At 47.1% G+C, this 16,764-nt stretch overlaps 9 protein-coding genes across 9 annotated transcripts; 6 read left to right on the forward strand and 3 right to left on the reverse strand.

Annotated features, from left to right (window-relative positions):
* Nucleotides 1-24: 24 nt before the first annotated feature.
* Nucleotides 25-1,166, forward strand: EDB93DRAFT_1246140 (uncharacterized protein; the record flags this gene model as incomplete). Its single annotated transcript, XM_041452411.1, has 4 exons — nt 25-294; nt 345-437; nt 495-656; nt 711-1,166. The coding sequence occupies 4 exons, from the start codon at nt 25-27 to the stop codon at nt 1,164-1,166; spliced, it is 981 nt and encodes a 326-aa protein (XP_041312022.1).
* Nucleotides 1,167-1,258: 92 nt separating this feature from the next.
* On the forward strand, nt 1,259-2,623 carry EDB93DRAFT_1120690 (signal recognition particle receptor beta subunit-domain-containing protein). The gene is made up of 4 exons (XM_041448504.1): nt 1,259-1,519; nt 1,568-1,662; nt 1,722-1,933; nt 1,990-2,623. The coding sequence occupies exons 1-4, from the start codon at nt 1,393-1,395 to the stop codon at nt 2,417-2,419; spliced, it is 864 nt and encodes a 287-aa protein (XP_041312023.1). The 5' UTR covers nt 1,259-1,392; the 3' UTR covers nt 2,420-2,623.
* Nucleotides 2,624-2,627: 4 nt separating this feature from the next.
* On the reverse strand, nt 2,628-4,559 carry EDB93DRAFT_1120693 (DNA glycosylase). The gene is made up of 4 exons (XM_041448505.1): nt 3,985-4,559; nt 3,508-3,928; nt 3,284-3,454; nt 2,628-3,226 (listed from the first exon to the last, which is right to left on the reverse strand). Exons 1-4 carry the CDS (start codon nt 4,410-4,412, stop codon nt 2,900-2,902), a joined length of 1,347 nt encoding a protein of 448 aa, XP_041312024.1. The 5' UTR covers nt 4,413-4,559; the 3' UTR covers nt 2,628-2,899.
* Nucleotides 4,560-4,579: 20 nt separating this feature from the next.
* EDB93DRAFT_658258 (nitrogen permease regulator 2-domain-containing protein) lies at nt 4,580-7,096 on the forward strand. The gene is made up of 6 exons (XM_041457022.1): nt 4,580-5,179; nt 5,234-5,479; nt 5,530-5,627; nt 5,677-5,813; nt 5,861-6,006; nt 6,056-7,096. The coding sequence occupies exons 1-6, from the start codon at nt 4,637-4,639 to the stop codon at nt 6,803-6,805; spliced, it is 1,920 nt and encodes a 639-aa protein (XP_041312025.1). The 5' UTR covers nt 4,580-4,636; the 3' UTR covers nt 6,806-7,096.
* EDB93DRAFT_1238058 (18S rRNA biogenesis protein) lies at nt 7,058-8,505 on the reverse strand (the record flags this gene model as incomplete). The annotated part of the gene is made up of 8 exons (XM_041451506.1): nt 7,058-7,202; nt 7,250-7,495; nt 7,544-7,669; nt 7,725-7,849; nt 7,900-7,971; nt 8,017-8,192; nt 8,246-8,317; nt 8,373-8,505. The coding sequence occupies 8 exons, from the start codon at nt 8,503-8,505 to the stop codon at nt 7,058-7,060; spliced, it is 1,095 nt and encodes a 364-aa protein (XP_041312026.1).
* Nucleotides 8,506-8,537: 32 nt separating this feature from the next.
* Nucleotides 8,538-10,500, forward strand: EDB93DRAFT_1120697 (uncharacterized protein). Its single transcript, XM_041448506.1, has 9 exons — nt 8,538-8,770; nt 8,823-8,986; nt 9,044-9,124; nt 9,183-9,355; nt 9,405-9,581; nt 9,625-9,789; nt 9,840-10,059; nt 10,106-10,297; nt 10,352-10,500. The coding sequence occupies exons 1-8, from the start codon at nt 8,642-8,644 to the stop codon at nt 10,293-10,295; spliced, it is 1,299 nt and encodes a 432-aa protein (XP_041312027.1). The 5' UTR covers nt 8,538-8,641; the 3' UTR covers nt 10,296-10,297; nt 10,352-10,500.
* Nucleotides 10,501-10,541: 41 nt separating this feature from the next.
* On the forward strand, nt 10,542-11,845 carry EDB93DRAFT_1238060 (uncharacterized protein; the record flags this gene model as incomplete). Its single annotated transcript, XM_041451507.1, has 7 exons — nt 10,542-10,608; nt 10,663-10,691; nt 10,748-11,011; nt 11,064-11,236; nt 11,295-11,436; nt 11,491-11,618; nt 11,671-11,845. The coding sequence occupies 7 exons, from the start codon at nt 10,542-10,544 to the stop codon at nt 11,843-11,845; spliced, it is 978 nt and encodes a 325-aa protein (XP_041312028.1).
* An 85-nt stretch (nt 11,846-11,930) lies between these two features.
* EDB93DRAFT_658204 (uncharacterized protein) lies at nt 11,931-13,558 on the reverse strand. The gene is made up of 5 exons (XM_041457021.1): nt 13,102-13,558; nt 13,022-13,044; nt 12,682-12,970; nt 12,319-12,631; nt 11,931-12,269 (listed from the first exon to the last, which is right to left on the reverse strand). The coding sequence occupies exons 1-5, from the start codon at nt 13,405-13,407 to the stop codon at nt 12,160-12,162; spliced, it is 1,041 nt and encodes a 346-aa protein (XP_041312029.1). The 5' UTR covers nt 13,408-13,558; the 3' UTR covers nt 11,931-12,159.
* EDB93DRAFT_657958 (uncharacterized protein) lies at nt 13,327-15,211 on the forward strand. Its single transcript, XM_041457020.1, has 5 exons — nt 13,327-13,877; nt 13,930-14,285; nt 14,344-14,573; nt 14,695-14,830; nt 14,880-15,211. Exons 1-5 carry the CDS (start codon nt 13,553-13,555, stop codon nt 15,018-15,020), a joined length of 1,188 nt encoding a protein of 395 aa, XP_041312030.1. The 5' UTR covers nt 13,327-13,552; the 3' UTR covers nt 15,021-15,211.
* Nucleotides 15,212-16,764: the final 1,553 nt, after the last annotated feature.

The following is a 16,764-nucleotide window of genomic DNA, read 5'->3' on the forward strand; positions in this document are numbered from 1 at the left end:
AGTTATCAATCCATCTTTTTATGCATGTCGGACTCGTGTATCTTTGTAGTGTACTGTTATATTTATTCGCTGGGCATTTCCCGCGACGCTCGTGCGCGTGTCGCATCCAAAGGTGGAATAAAGGGAGTGTATAAAACATCTCCCTTCGTAGCCCTTTGTGTTATCATTTCATCACCAGACCCAGGCATGCGCTCAGAACTTTTCTTTATCTCTCAACCCGCGAGACAATGTAAGGGTGTTCGGGATGTCAAAATAGCATCCAAGATGGATCCATGCCAGTGGGGGAGACTGCGTGTATGTGATTTAAATTTCTGGGTATCTGGTTGACTAATTTTGAGAAAAAGGCTCTCGTCATTAATGCAGCCGCCAGGTTTCTCAATACACAAGACAGATATGAGCACCAGGACCCCGAAATGGTTCGTTTGTTCTACCAAGCGGTGAGCTTTAATTGATCCTTCTGTTGCATTGCTTCATTACTCCATCCTTTGTCTCAGGTTCACGCTACATGGCCAGAAGTTGCGGCGAAATATCCCAATTCATGGGTTCTGGTCTGGTACCTAAAGATATATCTGTTGAAACGAGTATATCGGAAACGCTGGTCTGATAAAATTGCTCGTGAGAAGGCTGGCCGTCAGGTACTACAACAGCTCAGAAAAGTATGTTCTGTACTTTGCATCATCAGATGGTTAGATTCTCAAAACATCCCGCAGAACACAAATCGATCGTCCATCCGTCAACTCGATACCAGTGCTTCGCAGGCCCATGTGACCAAGAGAACACGAAGGAGGGCTATTGCCTGTGATCAGCCTGTTCCTTCATCTGGTCCAGAAATTACGGCGTCGATTGCAACGCATTGCTCTCATGTCATCGCTCCCCAGTATGACGGGAGCCGATCTTCTTCCGCCTCAGCACACTCACGCAACGTAGTACCCGTTCAAAGCTCTCATGCAGTCTTTCGTTTTCTTGACTCCATGACACCCAGTCTGGTAAAACTTGTTCCAGATTTCCTTTCTGCTGGGATTCATGATGAGAGCCATCTGGAAGACTTCTTTACATGGCCTGAGAAGGCTCAACGTAACTTTCTTCTCAAAACATTTAGTGGAAAAATAAATGCGTTGGAGTTGGGAGCAGTGTTGATAGCGTTGAACGCTAGGCGCTGTGGCTAAGTCGATACTACTATCACTTGATCTTCGAATGCAACTTTGATGTCGCCTACGATAACCTTACGGGAACTTAGCAAGGTTTCTTAAACAGTGGCTGTGTATCTTCTGATTTCAACAACACCAAACAAGAACTTGAGTACACGTCCGTAACATTCTATCACACTACAACAGTAGTCCTTGGGAATATAATTCTGTCCACTCATCCATCTTCTAGGACGTTTAATATAACATGGGAGTTGAATTACAGAGCGACGAGACTGTTTCAGTAGCACCCGAGGTGGTTCCATTCACCAACGGTCTTTCACCTCAGAGCTTATTGCTGCTTTCTTTGGCTCTAGTTGTGGGCTTACTGATTGGTACGTTTTGGAAGACTTTATTCTGGAAGAAATTCTTACGCTCTGAAGTTATCACATTTTCTCGGAGAAAATCAAGGTCCAGAGGCACTGCACTTCTTCTTGTCGGTCCTTCAGATGCTGGCAAAACAGCAATACTATCTACTGTTTGTGATCTGTCAATGAAGTTACATCGGTTATTCATCTCGGAATCAATTTTATCTAGCTCGCATTTACTGGAACACTGTCATCGCACACGTCACTGCAAGTCAATACTTCTATCATGCCTCTCTCACCAGTGGGCATCCTGCCGGTTATCGACATCCCTGGGCATCCTCGAATTAGAGATCAATTCCAGGAGCACTTAGTGAATGCCAGAGCAGTTGCTTTCGTAGTGGATGCAAGTACCATATCACGCAATGGGTCTACAGTAGCGGAGTGCGTATATTTGACTCTTTGTGGCCACATCGGTTCTGACGAAGTGCAACGTTTAGACACCTCCATCATGTCCTTCATGCTATAACGTCGCTTCCTCCTTCACATTTAGCACCCGCACTCCTCATCCTCGCCAATAAATGCGACCTCATGAAAACAGCTACGTCTTCAGGCTCTCTCACCGAGGTTGCCATCTCACGCGTTCGAACTATCCTTGAACGTGAGCTGGAGAAGCGACGAGAGGCTCAGTCCAGCGGCATGGGTGTCGAAGGCTTGGGCGCTGAAGGCGAACGTTCTGATATGGGAGGTTTGGATTGTAGTGGCCCTGGCGGGATTTTCAAGTTTGCCGATTGGGAAGGAGGAGAAGTTGATTTTGCAGGAACATGGGTAAACGTTGGAGAGCTCACGGTTGATGAAAAAGAGGGAGTGGCCGCCGACGGCCTGGCCTCATTGCGCAGTTGGCTGGCAGCAACTTTCACTGTGACCTAACTCTCATGACCGTGATTTTTTCCTGATACAAGACACTCAAAACTTGGGCTCAGATTCTGGAACGGACCATTAGTAGTTGAATGTCAGATCGATTATCCAGTGATAGACTCCGTTGTAGCCAAGTTGTAGCAGTATGTAAGGTGCCTCGAGTACACAAGTACAAACAAACGATGGTATAAATTCTTTGAAAATTGCCTTGTTGATGTTCACCGCAACTTTTTAGACAGTGCCCGTTCTCCCATCATTCAGGAAGAACGACGGCGATTCGGTAATGCGAAGAGTACTCCGGATAGGATTATGAACGCACGCATCTTATTTGTATGGTGTAGTGGGTGTCAGACCTCTCCAACATCTCATCCTTAATTATCGTTTGCATGTATACATCGATTTCCGGATACATATGTCATGCGTGCCTATTATACCATACTTGATAAGAATCAGAAGTGAATAGGCACATCTTGGATTTAGAAAGAGTAAAATCTATCGATGAGAACCTGTCCTTCTCTTCACTCGCCTGCTAGTGGGTGTATTTGTGTCCTCAACCGAACTTGGATCATCCGAGTCATCCTCGAGCAAACTCGGGTCATCGTGCACCACAGCAACAACAGTAGCAGCAGCAGCAGCTACAGCAGCACCCATCAATATGACTTTTCTCTGCATCTCAACCTCGTTCTGAGTCTCGCTATGTTTTCGTTTGGATGACGACGATACCAATGCTGAAGCACCCACATTCATGTTAGATGTGGCAGGCGTCGGAGGTTCAAGGCCGAATGAAGAGAAGGCTTTCAAATCCGCGGTGAAAAGCACCTAAAGAAAAGAAAATGAACAACTTGAAAAAGAAGGTAACTTCAGATAGATACGTGCAGTATGGGCCCAACCGGCATATTCGCCCCAAATGTTAGCAAGCTTGGTGGCTACTTCATCATAGATTCGAGGGGTCATGACACCTTTTCCTTTGGAGCCGCCTATGGTACGTAGCCCGTAATGCTTGATAGCAATCTGGTGAACGTGAGTGTCCACTGGAATTACTTCTTTCTAGAATGACATAGATTCATTATCAGATGCAAGCGTAACTGGGCTCAACTGACTTTGTCCAGGCTCATGAGAAGAACGCAGTCTGCTACCTTGCGTCCTACGCCGACGAACTTCAGAAGTTCTTCACGAGCAGCTTCGGTGCTCATGTCTCTCAGTCCAGTCAGCCATTCCTCACATTGCTCTCGTGACTCCGAGTTGGATATCGAGGGACCGTGAGCATCCACAAGCATTTTCGCAGTGCGCTGAATATAATCAGCACGGTAGCCAAATCCCAAACCCCGAAGAGTGGACTTGACTTCGGCGGCAGCAAGGAGAGAGGGCGGGGGAAATGGGTGATACACTGTAGGACCTTGAGAGTCACTTTCACTGAGCTCAGGAGGTGGTAAGGAAATCAGGGAAGGAGAATATTGTTTGCAAAGAGCGTGCACCATCTTGGTAATTCGGGGAATGTTATTGTTAGAAGAGCAAATGAAACTGGCATGACAAAAACCCGTCAAGCCTCCGAGCTAGTTCAGAAGTAGGCTACGCACGATACCAGGTTCTCCCAAGGATCTTGTCTCAATATCCGGATCCCAGAAAAACGAGATTTAAGCTTATTGAAGACGTGATCTCGGTCACTCCACTGGTCGTAAAGCTTCACCAAGTCGACGTGGAGCTGAAAATAGTCCTTGAGCCAAATCAATGTTTCTTCATCACTAACTGACTCCTGATCTGGAGAAAGATGTTCTGGAAAAACAGAGCGATAGTAAAGATAGTCAGAAGACTGTCTTAAGCATACTACGCGGTCCCTCAGGCACAGACGGTACTCGTGGGTAGGAGATGATTCTGTGCCAAGAGACGAAAGTAGGGGGTAACAAGACCAGCGAAATGACTGGCCACATTTCAAAACAACTGCTAAGGAGAGCTGTACGTCTGACAGCGGCAAGGCACGAAACCCAGGAGGGATTTGGAAAGCCATGATCCAAGTCGTTAAAATGTGTCTTTGTCCTGGAAGTCAAGCGTCAGAGCACGACTGAGACAGATCTCAAGACGGACGCGAGTGTGACTAGTAAAAATTGTAGTTTCGTTTCTGAACCCCGTTCGTAGTAGTGGGTCACGGTCAAGTCACCAAGTTGGTGCATTCACAGCCACTTACCATGCATGTATTCGCTTCAAGATCACCAACGGTGACCAACCTACCATATGCCTTCAGAAGGAGATACGTTTCTTCCCCGAATACAAAGCGTGTTCTATGCTGTATTCGATTTACAAAAGGGACCAAAAATTGTGTATCAGGTTCCAGAAGGTCTCATCACAGGATCGACAGCAAATCAAATCACCAACCATTCGGTCACCTCTTCCCCTTCGCCGTCAATAGCTGCAACCTTGGAACCGGACGTAACGCCTTCGCGAAGGTCAAGTCCTTCTGTCAATTCTCATGGTGGTCGACGTACGAGTTCTCTCAACGTCCCGTCGCTTCATCAGCGCTCTTCTTCCTCCAGTCGCGTTCTGTTCAATTTCGATGACATCTCAAAGTATGTGATACCTCCTGGAGAGCTTTGTGGGCGGCTGGTTATCTGTGCTACCCGGAAATATCGTGTCATCGGCTTTCCTGTTCTGCTTCCTGGCAATTACCAGCGGAACTACTTCCAGTACAACGTCTGCTTTGTCTTCGAGCGGTCTGCGGATTTAAGTTGCTATGAACCAATAGTTCGCAAGGTCAGCCGTGTCCTAACGGCCTGCGAGGTCAGCTCTTTACCCTAGTACGCGACAAAACCCTGTGTTTATGAGATTGTATAGGAAGAATCATTTTTTCTCTCCTGTCCAAAATCATCGCCAGCCATGCATGCCATCCTCGAGCAGTTATACGAGGATCTGAACTCTTATTCTGAAACATCAATTCCAATTGATGCCTTCAACTCAATAGAGCTGAAGATCTTCCCCTTTTATCCTAATCCACCCCCAGTAAAAGATTGGCAGGTGCCTGTGTCTCTTATCAACCTATCCAAGCGCATAGAAGATAATTGGGATCTAACGATGAACAAGGTATGCTGAATTTGTGTACAGACCGACTGTCCTGACAGCTATGTATCAAGGTGTGCAGACATATTGATGGTGTGAATCACGTCAGTCGCATTGCACACCTAGCCGACTGTGATATTGAACTTACCCGCCAAGCAATATCTCACTTACTGTAAGATATTTCACTCTGACTTCAATCATATCCTCATCAGGTCTCGCAGTTACTATCAAGTCATCATGACTATCGACATCTTCCAATACTCCAATATGTACACTCTTCGTAAGAACGTGCAGTGGCTTGCAGATGAGTGCCATGTTAAGGACGAATGCGGACTATATGTCACGAAGCACGCACCCGGTCCGTACATCTCTTCCGTCGAAATGCCTAACTCACCTGTGGAACAGGAAGAGCGGTACCAGATTGGCCGAAACTTTCGCACTTATATTCACGGTTAAAGTCAGGAAAAACGGTTCTGGATTGGATGGAGACCTATAATGTTCATGAACTTGGCATCGACGTTCGACGTTTCACAAGTTTCGGGGTGATCAAGGTATTTTTCCAGCAATCCTTTTGTGTTTTTGAATTCAAAGTCATTTCAGGGATTTCTACGACGAGTGCATCGTTGGCCAATCTTACTTCCTGCGGATGCACCATCACCAACTCGCAGAAGAAGGCAAAGCCTCTCTTCTTCCGCGTCGAACGCAAGCCCTACAAGTTCCTCGGCTCCAATTGGGGATACCCCTCGATTTAGTGGCCGTACCGATACGTCTGGTGTTGCACCTATACTTGGTTCTCCCATACACCAAATGGAGGTCACACGAACCCAACAACGGACGAGCGCAGCAGAGAAGGTTCTCGAGCAGCTACGTTTCAAAACACTCCCGCGGGCTGGACCCAACCCTATCATGCGACAACCTCCTCTTTCCCCAGAGGGTCCTGAGCGCAGTCACGAGCGTCGTAGCCGTGTCCTGTCCGACACCCGAAGACATTCAACCTATCAACAGCCCACAAGTCATGTGCTACCACCGTCTAGTATTGCTGGAAGTCAAAGCATTGCGCACCGCAGTTCATCGGAAATGCAGAACGCCTTTCCTGTAAGATCACGACTATCGCGGTCCCCTTCTGCTTCTCGCACTCGCGCCCTAAATTCACAAGGCTCTTCGGGTCTAATGAATATTCCTCCACCCCCTGAATTGTTGCCACTTCTCGATGGAGATCATCATACAGACGATCTTTGTACGCGCTTCGAGGTTGGATGGCCTCAATTACAACAATGGCTAGTGGCTATCGGAGGTGGCAAAGGCGATGGAGATGGAGATTTCGGGAGAGTGTCCATTATTTATCGTTGATATGCGTCTGCAATACAAATGCGGCGAATCTTGATGTGTTCAAATTAATCAGCGGATTGTTGGACAAGCAAGAAAAGAGTCAAATCATTTGGTTGCATGGGACAGCGGGGGTCGAAAAGTCTGCCGTGGCATTCACTGTAGCCGAGAGAATGAAAGCTCTGAAAATGATACCCTAGCCAATCAAGGATCATTGTATATATACATCAATCGAGGCTCATAGCATGAAGACATATACTTTTGCTGGACAGCTTGCTACGCCAGTGAACGGTTCACATTCACGTAGCCAGTCCCAAGACACGAGTAAAGCAACTCGGTGTTGGAGGAATCCGTGGGATCTACGGGTGTGATGTTGAAGACGGTGCCGAAGAAGATCTTGACATCACGGAGAAATTGAATGCTGTCATGAGGTGAGCGATAGAAGCAGAAGAGTTGATCATCGCGTACGTTCTAACGGAGGGCTCTCCCATCCTACATTGGCCGATATCTTCACTACCTAGAATCATCATCAACAAAACTAGAGATTGATGTTTTCTATCAACACATCCTCCATGTCTAATCTCTGACAAAAGGGCCCTAGTTGCTAACAGAGCTATATCTTCGGGGGTTTCACCTGGTGTAGATGCAGCTTCAGAACAATGTATGACAGACGTGGTGGACTCTGCAAGTAAGCTTAGAGCATATCCCGGCGACCTTCATGTAGGGTTAACGAGCAGAAATATGTTTAATTAGCCCACATACTTTCCGCTTTCATCCCCTTTATAAACGTCGGAGTACAGGTAGATGTCAGGAATAAAGCGATTGAGAACCGAGCGTGATGCATCGATCATGCGATTAGAGAACTGCGGGTTAACACGTACAGAATGTCTGGGAGAATACTTCAGTGTGGCATGCCTTTCATGAAAGGGCAAAATGAACGCACGCAATGCCCCGGATTCGTTTTATCTTTCCAGGATCAACAAAGTTCAGAGTTTTTACTTCTTTAACAACAGGACAGAGGAACTGTACTTCCCCTCCACCTTCTGGAGGAGCACCACGTCTCTTTATCTATGCAGGCATATGAAGGCACAATTTCACGGATCAAACAACTGGCTCACCCGAAGCTCTAACCCATCAGAAATACCGAAAAGTTGAAGATGCGGTAGTGTCACGGTACGGATGAGGTCAACCTGATTCTGTTAGTAGACAATTTATTCCGATAGAATTTAGCTTACAGAGAGATCATTATCATCGGTTGTTATGCCTCGCATAGTCAGCTGAAACGGCTTCTTTGAGAAGGGCGCGATCATGACCAGCGGCTCCAAAAAATAACCTATTGAACGTGAGAGTGGACAATCATGAGTAATAGGACCGCCAGACACGACTCCTGGTTTGAAAAGCACAGCGGTACCTTGAGGGTACATGTGTGAGCTCTAGCGTAATGGACAGTAAAGTAGATCGTACCCGTCACTGAGATTTCAATGACGGTCCCATTAGTGACTTTCTCCAGAAGCCGCAAGAGGCTGACTTCGTAGTCTGAGTGATGGCACTACTCGTCAAGAAACGCCAGGCTGCAAAGGACAGAACACACCTCGCAGACCGGGATCCTTATCCTCGGAGCGAATTTTATCAATTCGAACATGCCTTCCGGTGAGAATGGAGAGCACTAGACGTTGTCGCAAATATTGGTGTCCACTGAAGTTCACCAATGATCTCGACTCCATGGATGTAATGGAAGAGACTTTTTCATTACGTAAGTAAATATTAATCGCCCTGTAATATTGGAATTTAGCAGCAACAGCTAAGCTGGGTGCTGCTGGCAGGTCAAACATATAGTCCAACTCCTTTTCACTCCTCTCAATGGCTACGGAAATGCATGTGAACGGCGTAGCGACTTCAAGCGACTGGCAAGATCGGTATTACCATGTTGACCAGATCCTCGACAGACCTGGCCCTCGAACTGATCCATCATTTCTGGCAGGGGATGAGGTACGCATCCCATAAGTTTCAAGACAACTCAGCTTTGAAGGATGCTTTAAAGGTGAAGGACTTTTTGCGGAACAAGTGCAAGATTCTTGTCATCGGCGCAGGTGGTTTAGGATGCGAGATACTCGCCAATCTTGCTCTGACTGGATTCAAGGATATCCATCTCATCGACATGGACACCATCGACATCAGCAATCTTAATCGTCAATTTCTCTTTAGGTATGTTACATTATGAGATGGAATATACATGCCGACCTAGGGACCAATTTCCTTAAGACCCGCGGACGTTGGAAGACCGAAGGCTATTGTTGCTGCAGAGTATGTGATGAAACGGGTGCCAGGAGTCAAAGTCACTCCGTAAGTTGGCAATTTCTCGTGCACCGTGCACACCATTTCTGATTAGCGAGACGTGCAGGTACTACGGCAAGATACAAGACAAAGGCGACGATTATTATATGCAGTTTAACCTCGTCATCTGTGGTCTAGATTCTGTGGAAGCGCGTCGGTGGATAAACGCTACTCTCGTTAACCTAGTGGATCCTGAGAATCCTGAGAGTTTGAAGCCACTCATAGACGGTGGCACTGAAGGTGAGTATGTCTCTTTTACCTTCTGCGTGACCTTAATAAATGTGAGAAGGCTTTAAGGGGCAAGCTCGAGTCATCCTTCCCACTGTATCATCATGCTATGAATGTTCCCTTGATATGCTCAACAAGCCGACTACATTCCCTATCTGCACCATCGCAAACACCCCCCGTCTCCCTGAGCACTGTATAGAATGGGCTTCTGTGCTCGAATGGCCTCGCGTGCGTGGAGGTCAGTCTCGTTGCGTGTATCATTTTTCTTCTAATGAGAGTAGATGAGAAACTCGACACTGATGATCCTGAGCACATCGGATGGTTGTATTCAATCGCTATTGCTCGTGCAAAGAAATTCAAGATTGAAGGCGTGACTTGGTCACTTACACAGGGTGTTGTCAAGAACGTCATCCCTGCAATCGCATCCACTAATGCCATCATTGCTGGTATGTCAGCACCCACCTTTACTCGATCTGTCTGATAGGAGCATTCACAGCTTCATGTTGCAATGAAGCCTTCAAGATTGCAACAAGTTCAGCGGCTTATCTGAACAACTACTTCATGCTCATTGGGACCGAAGGAGTATATTCGTACACATTTGAGCATGAAAAGCGCGACCATTGCCCTGTTTGCGGAGGTGAAGCCTTGGAGATGTCCATAAGTCGAGATTGGACTGTTGAGCAGCTCATTGAATTGTTAACTGAGAAACAGACCATGTATGTGTTCATTCGTCATTGAAATCCATGGCTCACCTTAGTGTAGTCAGATTAAGAAACCTTCTCTCGCAACACCGGAAAAGCCGATTTATTTTCAACAACCACCCCAGCTAGAAGAAGCTATGCGCCCGAACTTAGAGAAGAAAGTTTCTGAACTTGTCCCTGATGGTGGAGAAGTTGTGGTCACTGCTTCGACTCTGCCTTTCAGCTTGTCGCTCATCGTCACTTACACGTGAAGGTACAGTATCTTACTTCTGTATGGTTATCCGCGATTTAGACATTCGTATGCAAGCATTATCACAATCCTACCTCCAAGTGAGGCTTACGGTTCCGCGTTGTAGACAGAAATGACATTGCTAAGTCTTGGCCAAGTCATCGCTGACATAGCGATTACGTAATATGCTTAGTCCTCTCGTGAACTTCATCGACTTGTTGCATACTAGAACTTTAAGTTATCCCAACACTCCCATTCATCAAATAAGATGCCCAAGGCAGATATCAACAAGGCAGGTTGGGAGCAAAGTGAATTCCCCATTCTTTGTGAAACATGTGCGTTGTTATCTATCAAACCTGACTAGACCAGAAACTAAAGCGCTTGACCAGGTCTGGGACCTAACCCGTTCATCCGAATGGTCAGTCTTGAGTTCTATGACCAAACAGAATATTGACTGCTTAGCTTGATGATTAGTCGAAACAAGAGTTTGGTCGCTCGTGTGGTACGTGTGCTCGCCCATTCACGGTTTTCCGATGGAATCCGGGTTCCGGTGCACGATACAAAACAACGGTGATATGTCAGACGTGCGCCAAAGTGAAAAATGTCTGCCAGACATGCCTTCTTGACCTTGAGTACGGACTACCGACCCAAGTTCGAGACACCGCCCTCGCCATTCAGAATGAAGCACCAACCAGCGACATCAACCGGGAGTATTATGCGCAGAATATGGAGAACAAGGTGCGTTGACGTCTAGCATATGCCCAGGTATATTTTGTTAAGTCATACTTAGATGGAGGATGGAAATCAATCGCTGATGCAAGTTGGGACGCGGGCTACATCTGCTGGGAAGGAAATGCTGAAGCAGCTAGCTCGGACAAACCCATATTACAAGCGCAACCGCCCACACATCTGCTCCTTCTTCGTAAAAGGGGATTGTAACAGAGGAGACGAGTGCCCGTTCCGGTGAGCTCACACACGATGCCCTTCTCGCTTCAATTCCTAACAAGGCTTGCTTTACCAGACATGAAAAACCTGCTGAAAATTCACTTTCCCACCAAAATATTCAGGACAGATATCATGGTAACAATGACCCAGTTGCACGAAAAATATTGGCCAATCATTCGGAGGCGCAAGGTCTGAAGCCACCAGAAGACGAGAATATCGTGAGTGAGATTTCTCTTCTTTCTGGTGCAGTGTGTGACGGTCCTGAACAACAGACTTCTCTATTTCTTTCCTCTCTTCCTGCCTCTGCAACGGAACTTAGCATACGGACTCATGTCATTAATTCATTACCTCAAATACCTTCATCACAGTTGCGGTCGGTCGTCCACGTCGCAAAATCACGGTACGCCAGGGTCTACCTTTCCGTGGTGTTTCAACGCTAAGATTTATTCTAGATGTGCATTCATCAACTTCAAAGACCGCCATTCTGCTGAGAGGGCAGCAGAAGCTTGGGCGAATGGCCTAGACATGGATAACGAACGAGTTCAAGCGAAGTGGGGAAGAAGTAAGGGTTCTTCCAAATCAGCAACGCCTACCGCAGGACCATCAGCAGTTCCTGCGCCTGCGTAAGCCTTTGTTCTTGCAGGAAAAAACGTGTCCATCAGACGGCATGAACCGTGTCTATGCCATTCCATTGTGCAAGATTATTTTGACCGAGCTTGTTATTTAATCTATTGTAGTTGGAGTGTATGTATGATATACATTATTCGTCTTCAGACGATCGAATTGCAATAATGCATATACGCAGCGCATTCGACATTAGGCTAGCTAGAGTGACATGAAGTAAACGCAATTTGAAAAAAAAAATTGTGATTTAAGACAAAATCCTGATAATCCCTGGTGACTGTAGCTTTCAGCATCCAACGACTTTTATGATAATCACATCACTTGACAAGCAAACCACCGAAACCCATGAACAAAAGCCAAGCCGCATACTCCGCGAAACCGATACCAGCATACAGGGAACGTCCGAAGTTGACTAGAGCAGGACCAGCTGAAATATAGGTCGGTAATACTGCTGCAAAGGTCCACGGTCAACGTACGGCAAATACCAGCTATCCCCCAGCCAATCCCAAATATGACTGAACCAAGTATGAGCCTCAGGTCGATTTTTGGGGAGGTCGGGATGTTCCATTTGCCACCAAGCTTAGGTTGTTCTACATGCGCATACCGATAGAGCAGGGTAGCCAGAGGTAGAGCACTTCCTGCAACGAATGCCAGAGTCGGGTCGAATGCTGAGGACAACGGTAACGCCAAGAATGCTAGAACTCTGTGAGGATCGACCATATTGCCGAGGCGGAGGGAGAACGCGAAGGCCAATGGTGTCAAGAAACTCGCAAGATAGCGAAGAATAGACTGAGGGATGTTTGCACAAGAATAGCACAAGAATAGATTTACCTGCTTACGAGTCTTAAAGTGCTGCCATTCTTGAGAGCCGAGCACGTATAAGCAAGCCAAAGGGTCCCAAGGGAAAGAATTGCGCCTAAAAACTGTCGTCCCTGGTTATCGAGGGTCCAATCAAACGACACAGATGTTCCAAGAGCATCATGAGCGAAGTAGGTTGTAGCTACGGCACTTGCAAAGAATGTGACTGTTGCCACCAGAGAACTTTCCATATAATGAATCCACAAATACCGAAAGGGCGAGTCCAAAGCATACCGAAGAGAAAATCGAGACAAGCCACAAATCATATGGCTTGAGAACAATCAGACGCATGCGCGTGACAGAAATACCGAGGAGGCGAACCCTGAGGTGCATCCATTGGCTAACTGTAGACCAATTACGCAATGAATGGAGACGTAAGAGAAAAAAAATGCTAAACATACCCTGGTCCCAATACCGACGAGTAATCCAGAAAACACCATTCGAAGAAGCGGAGACACAGTGTGGGGCTCCAGGGTGTCCACATTGCCGATGATACCGGCTACAATGCCACCTAGAACCAGACCCACAACGGAAGCCATCGCTGCTTTATCTCCTCGAATGGAGCGGTGAACAAAAGCAGAAACCCCAAGGACAGATCCATTAAGCACCAGAAGAGAATGAACAGACAGCGCAATGCCAATCCCCCCTAAGAGGCCTTGCAAGGGTTTGGGATGGGACTCCGTGATCTCCGACTGGTGAAGTAACATAGTAAGGGATTGTTGATCGAGGATACTGTGAGGCCTCCGCTAGCACCTGTTGGGTGGAGAAGAGAAGTTGGATTTCGGTCGCATCCGGTCTGCTGATAAGATCAATTGGGGACGCAATTAACCTTAACCTTGACAAGTCGCCGTGATGTCGCTCATCGACCAAACTTCCCGTTCAAAAGCGTCTTCCAAGTCTTCTTCGCGGCGTGCAGAAACTTCCAGAGTATACGCTCATCCACTGCCAATCATATTTCCCGAGCCAACATACAAATTCATTGGACTCTCCCTGACACGACCACTCAATCTTCACTGCACCGCGCTATTCGACCCTCTCACCCGCTCAGCTTGGGTATCAAATCCTGGCGATGCTACTCTATTATGGCAACGCGGATTCTTTGGGAAAGGTGATCTTTCCAGGAGTGAGCCCAGTTGGTTAGCGAGACAAATAAATGCGAGAAAAATGAAGGGCAAGGGTAGGTCATTCTCTCGTGCCGCTCCGGACATCTTAACTTTTGACTCGCGCAGCACTCACATCCGAAGAGATCACCGCAAAACGACGTGCAGAGCGCAAGCAATTCAAACTCGATCGTGCAAAGGCGATTGCTGCCGCCGCCGCCGAAGCAGAGACTGCTTTCAATGAACAAGGTCGCATTATCGCGCCTGGTATTGCGCCGGACGGCACACGGATAATACCCTCTGCTGCGACTTGGAAACCAACATCTGCATCTGTGGCTTCGGAACGATCGCCTGAAGACGTCGCACCAGACGACGAGGAAGAGAATGAGCCGATACAGGACCTAGAGCATCTCCAACTCTCGCTTCAAGAGGCCTTTTTCCTTGTCTGGGCACTTGACTGTTTGACAATCTCAAATCCCGAGACTGTATGTCCCCTTATTCTCTTTATGAGACCAGCTAGTTCATCTCATTGTTTTTACCCAGAATGTGTCCTTTACCCTCGCTGAAATATGGAATACATTCCAAAATGCTCACGTACCATCATTGATCCCACAACCAAACGCACCATCGCGTTCGCGGTTCGACAATCCTTTCCTCGTGTCATATGTCGCATACCACCACTATCGCTCCCTTGGTTGGGTTGTCAAAAGCGGAATCAAGTTCTGCGTCGACTACTTGCTGTATAAACGTGGCCCTGTATTTCAGCATGCTGAGTGCGTATGATGTTTTCCCTCAATCTTTACTCCGGTTTATTCTCCTGATGAACCCAAGTGTTCTCTCAGCGGACCTCGTGTTGCATCCAAATTTGTCTCAGTTCCGCTGATATCTCTTTAGATTTGCAATTGTCGTCATCCCTACATATGAAGACCCCGAAGATCAGGCAAACTCACCGTTTAAGCTGCAAAATGCAGAACCATTTACGTGGTCATGGCTGAGTACGATAAACCGGGTAAATTCTCAAGTTCAAAAGGTCCGTCTCCATCGGTCCGCAACTAATATCTGTTTAAACTCGTCGACAGACACTAGTCTTGTCGTACATCACCATACCTGCGGAATCACGGGTATCTCCAAAAATTCTCTCTTCACCCGCATGCTTCGCGCATTATTCCGTGCGAGAGGTCGTATTGAGACGGTTCATTCCGGCGCGCATGCGAGACTAGCTGCTCGAGGGGTCCATTGAATATGAACCTCACAGGAGTAACGGAACGTCCATTACGCTCAGTGACCTTTACGTTACAGGCAAATCTGGTGGTGACGCGGTATCCGATCACAGTATTAGCCAGAAACTGTCAAAATGTCCTCTCTTGGCTTTACCACTTGATATCGATGTGCCTCTTCTCGACAATCTTCGACTGCGATTTGAGTCAGAGTCATGGGCTTACCTGGGTGCTGGGTGTGTTGTCACTTAGTCAAATCTCTCGGTCGTTTTTTGCTCTCAATACAAGCAAAATGTGTCATGTACCATTTTCCAGAAAGGTTGGGGACTTAGCTCTCTCAGTGAAGCACAAACAGAGACATACGGTTAGCTTTCTTTGACGCGCGTCCCTGACAAGGTCTGACAACTTCAATGCGTTGTTTGATTACTATCCCTGCGCTCTGATCAAGACAGGAGATCTCCGAGTTAGATGACGAGCCCAAACCTTCGATTCATTACAAACGCCAGGCCGGGAGGAACGTCATCGCTGTATAGATCAGGCGAGAAAGAGTTCTGGACGAGGCGCTCGTTCTACTTTTCTTCCTGTTGCTATCCATCACCCTCAGGCTGTCATTCTAAATCCCACCGGGTGATGACGAGTTCCGACAAGAGGTAATAACAGGTCTGCCGTCGTCCATACCCGAAATGTTAGGATGGATTGCAGTCTACGTACATGCAAATCAGTCAGGACACGCTCAAGAGAATGTCCCACTAGGTCACTGCTGGATAGATCGGAATCGCTAGCATCGATTGTGTGGGTATATGTATCGCCGAGACTTGGGAGTCAAGCATAAGCAAACAGGGTGTGAAATAGGATATTGCATGTTGTGAAGTTGAAGGCATACTACATCAGCCTGAAGAGTGCAGCCACATGCATCAATTCATCTCATATAATCGTAATCAGCGCTTGTCATCCAAAAGTCAGGCCTAGTCAGGAATTCCATTTATCCACTGAATCGCCACGAATGTCTCATGGTGGTATGGAATACACGATGAGCTGAAACATGAAAAGACCAAGGTAGCCTGACCACCTATGATTGAGGTGGTGAGAGATAATGTCTGCCCATCCCAGAGTCCCATATGTCTGAGTGCAATCCTATACAAGATTCACCAAACCACAATACCACACCTGAGCATCAAACTAACAAATGATACACTCCTTCCCTCCTTCCTCAGTTTTCACCAACCTCGCCTCTAGCCGCGCTCGTAAACTACCATCAGACGCAATATGTGGGGATGAGCTGCGAACGAACGTCAGCGTCTATTACTTCAATTCCCCGATTCGTCGTTGCATATTTTGAGAGGACATGTCGAAAAACTCACTCAAACATCAACCCGCCTCCATCTTGTTCTCCAAGTGGTACTACGATCGCAGAGACATACCACGTGCCATGTTCGGACCAGGTCTCAGGTTTAGTGATAGGGCGAGGTAGAGTGTATGGATCTGCTGGGAGAGATGTGACTGATCAGATTATTTGCTCTATGTATGATGAATAGACAGCCAAAAATCCATGAACATTCATTCAACACACAAGCTTCTCGCTTCGCGACTAGAATATTTTAAAGGACCTCACCTCCATTCTTCGTACGACAAGCAAGCATAGACTCGCCTGCACTAAAACGGAGCACCACTGGAGCACGACCACTGGGTGCTAACGAGGCATTCTTCAGCTTCAAGAGCCGCTTCTTGGGTGTAAGAGCTGCGACCT

The sequence above is a fragment of the Suillus bovinus genome (assembly GCF_016758785.1).
Source record: "Suillus bovinus strain UH-Sbo-P2 chromosome Unknown EDB93scaffold_5, whole genome shotgun sequence".
NCBI classification, from domain to species: domain Eukaryota; kingdom Fungi; phylum Basidiomycota; class Agaricomycetes; order Boletales; family Suillaceae; genus Suillus; species Suillus bovinus.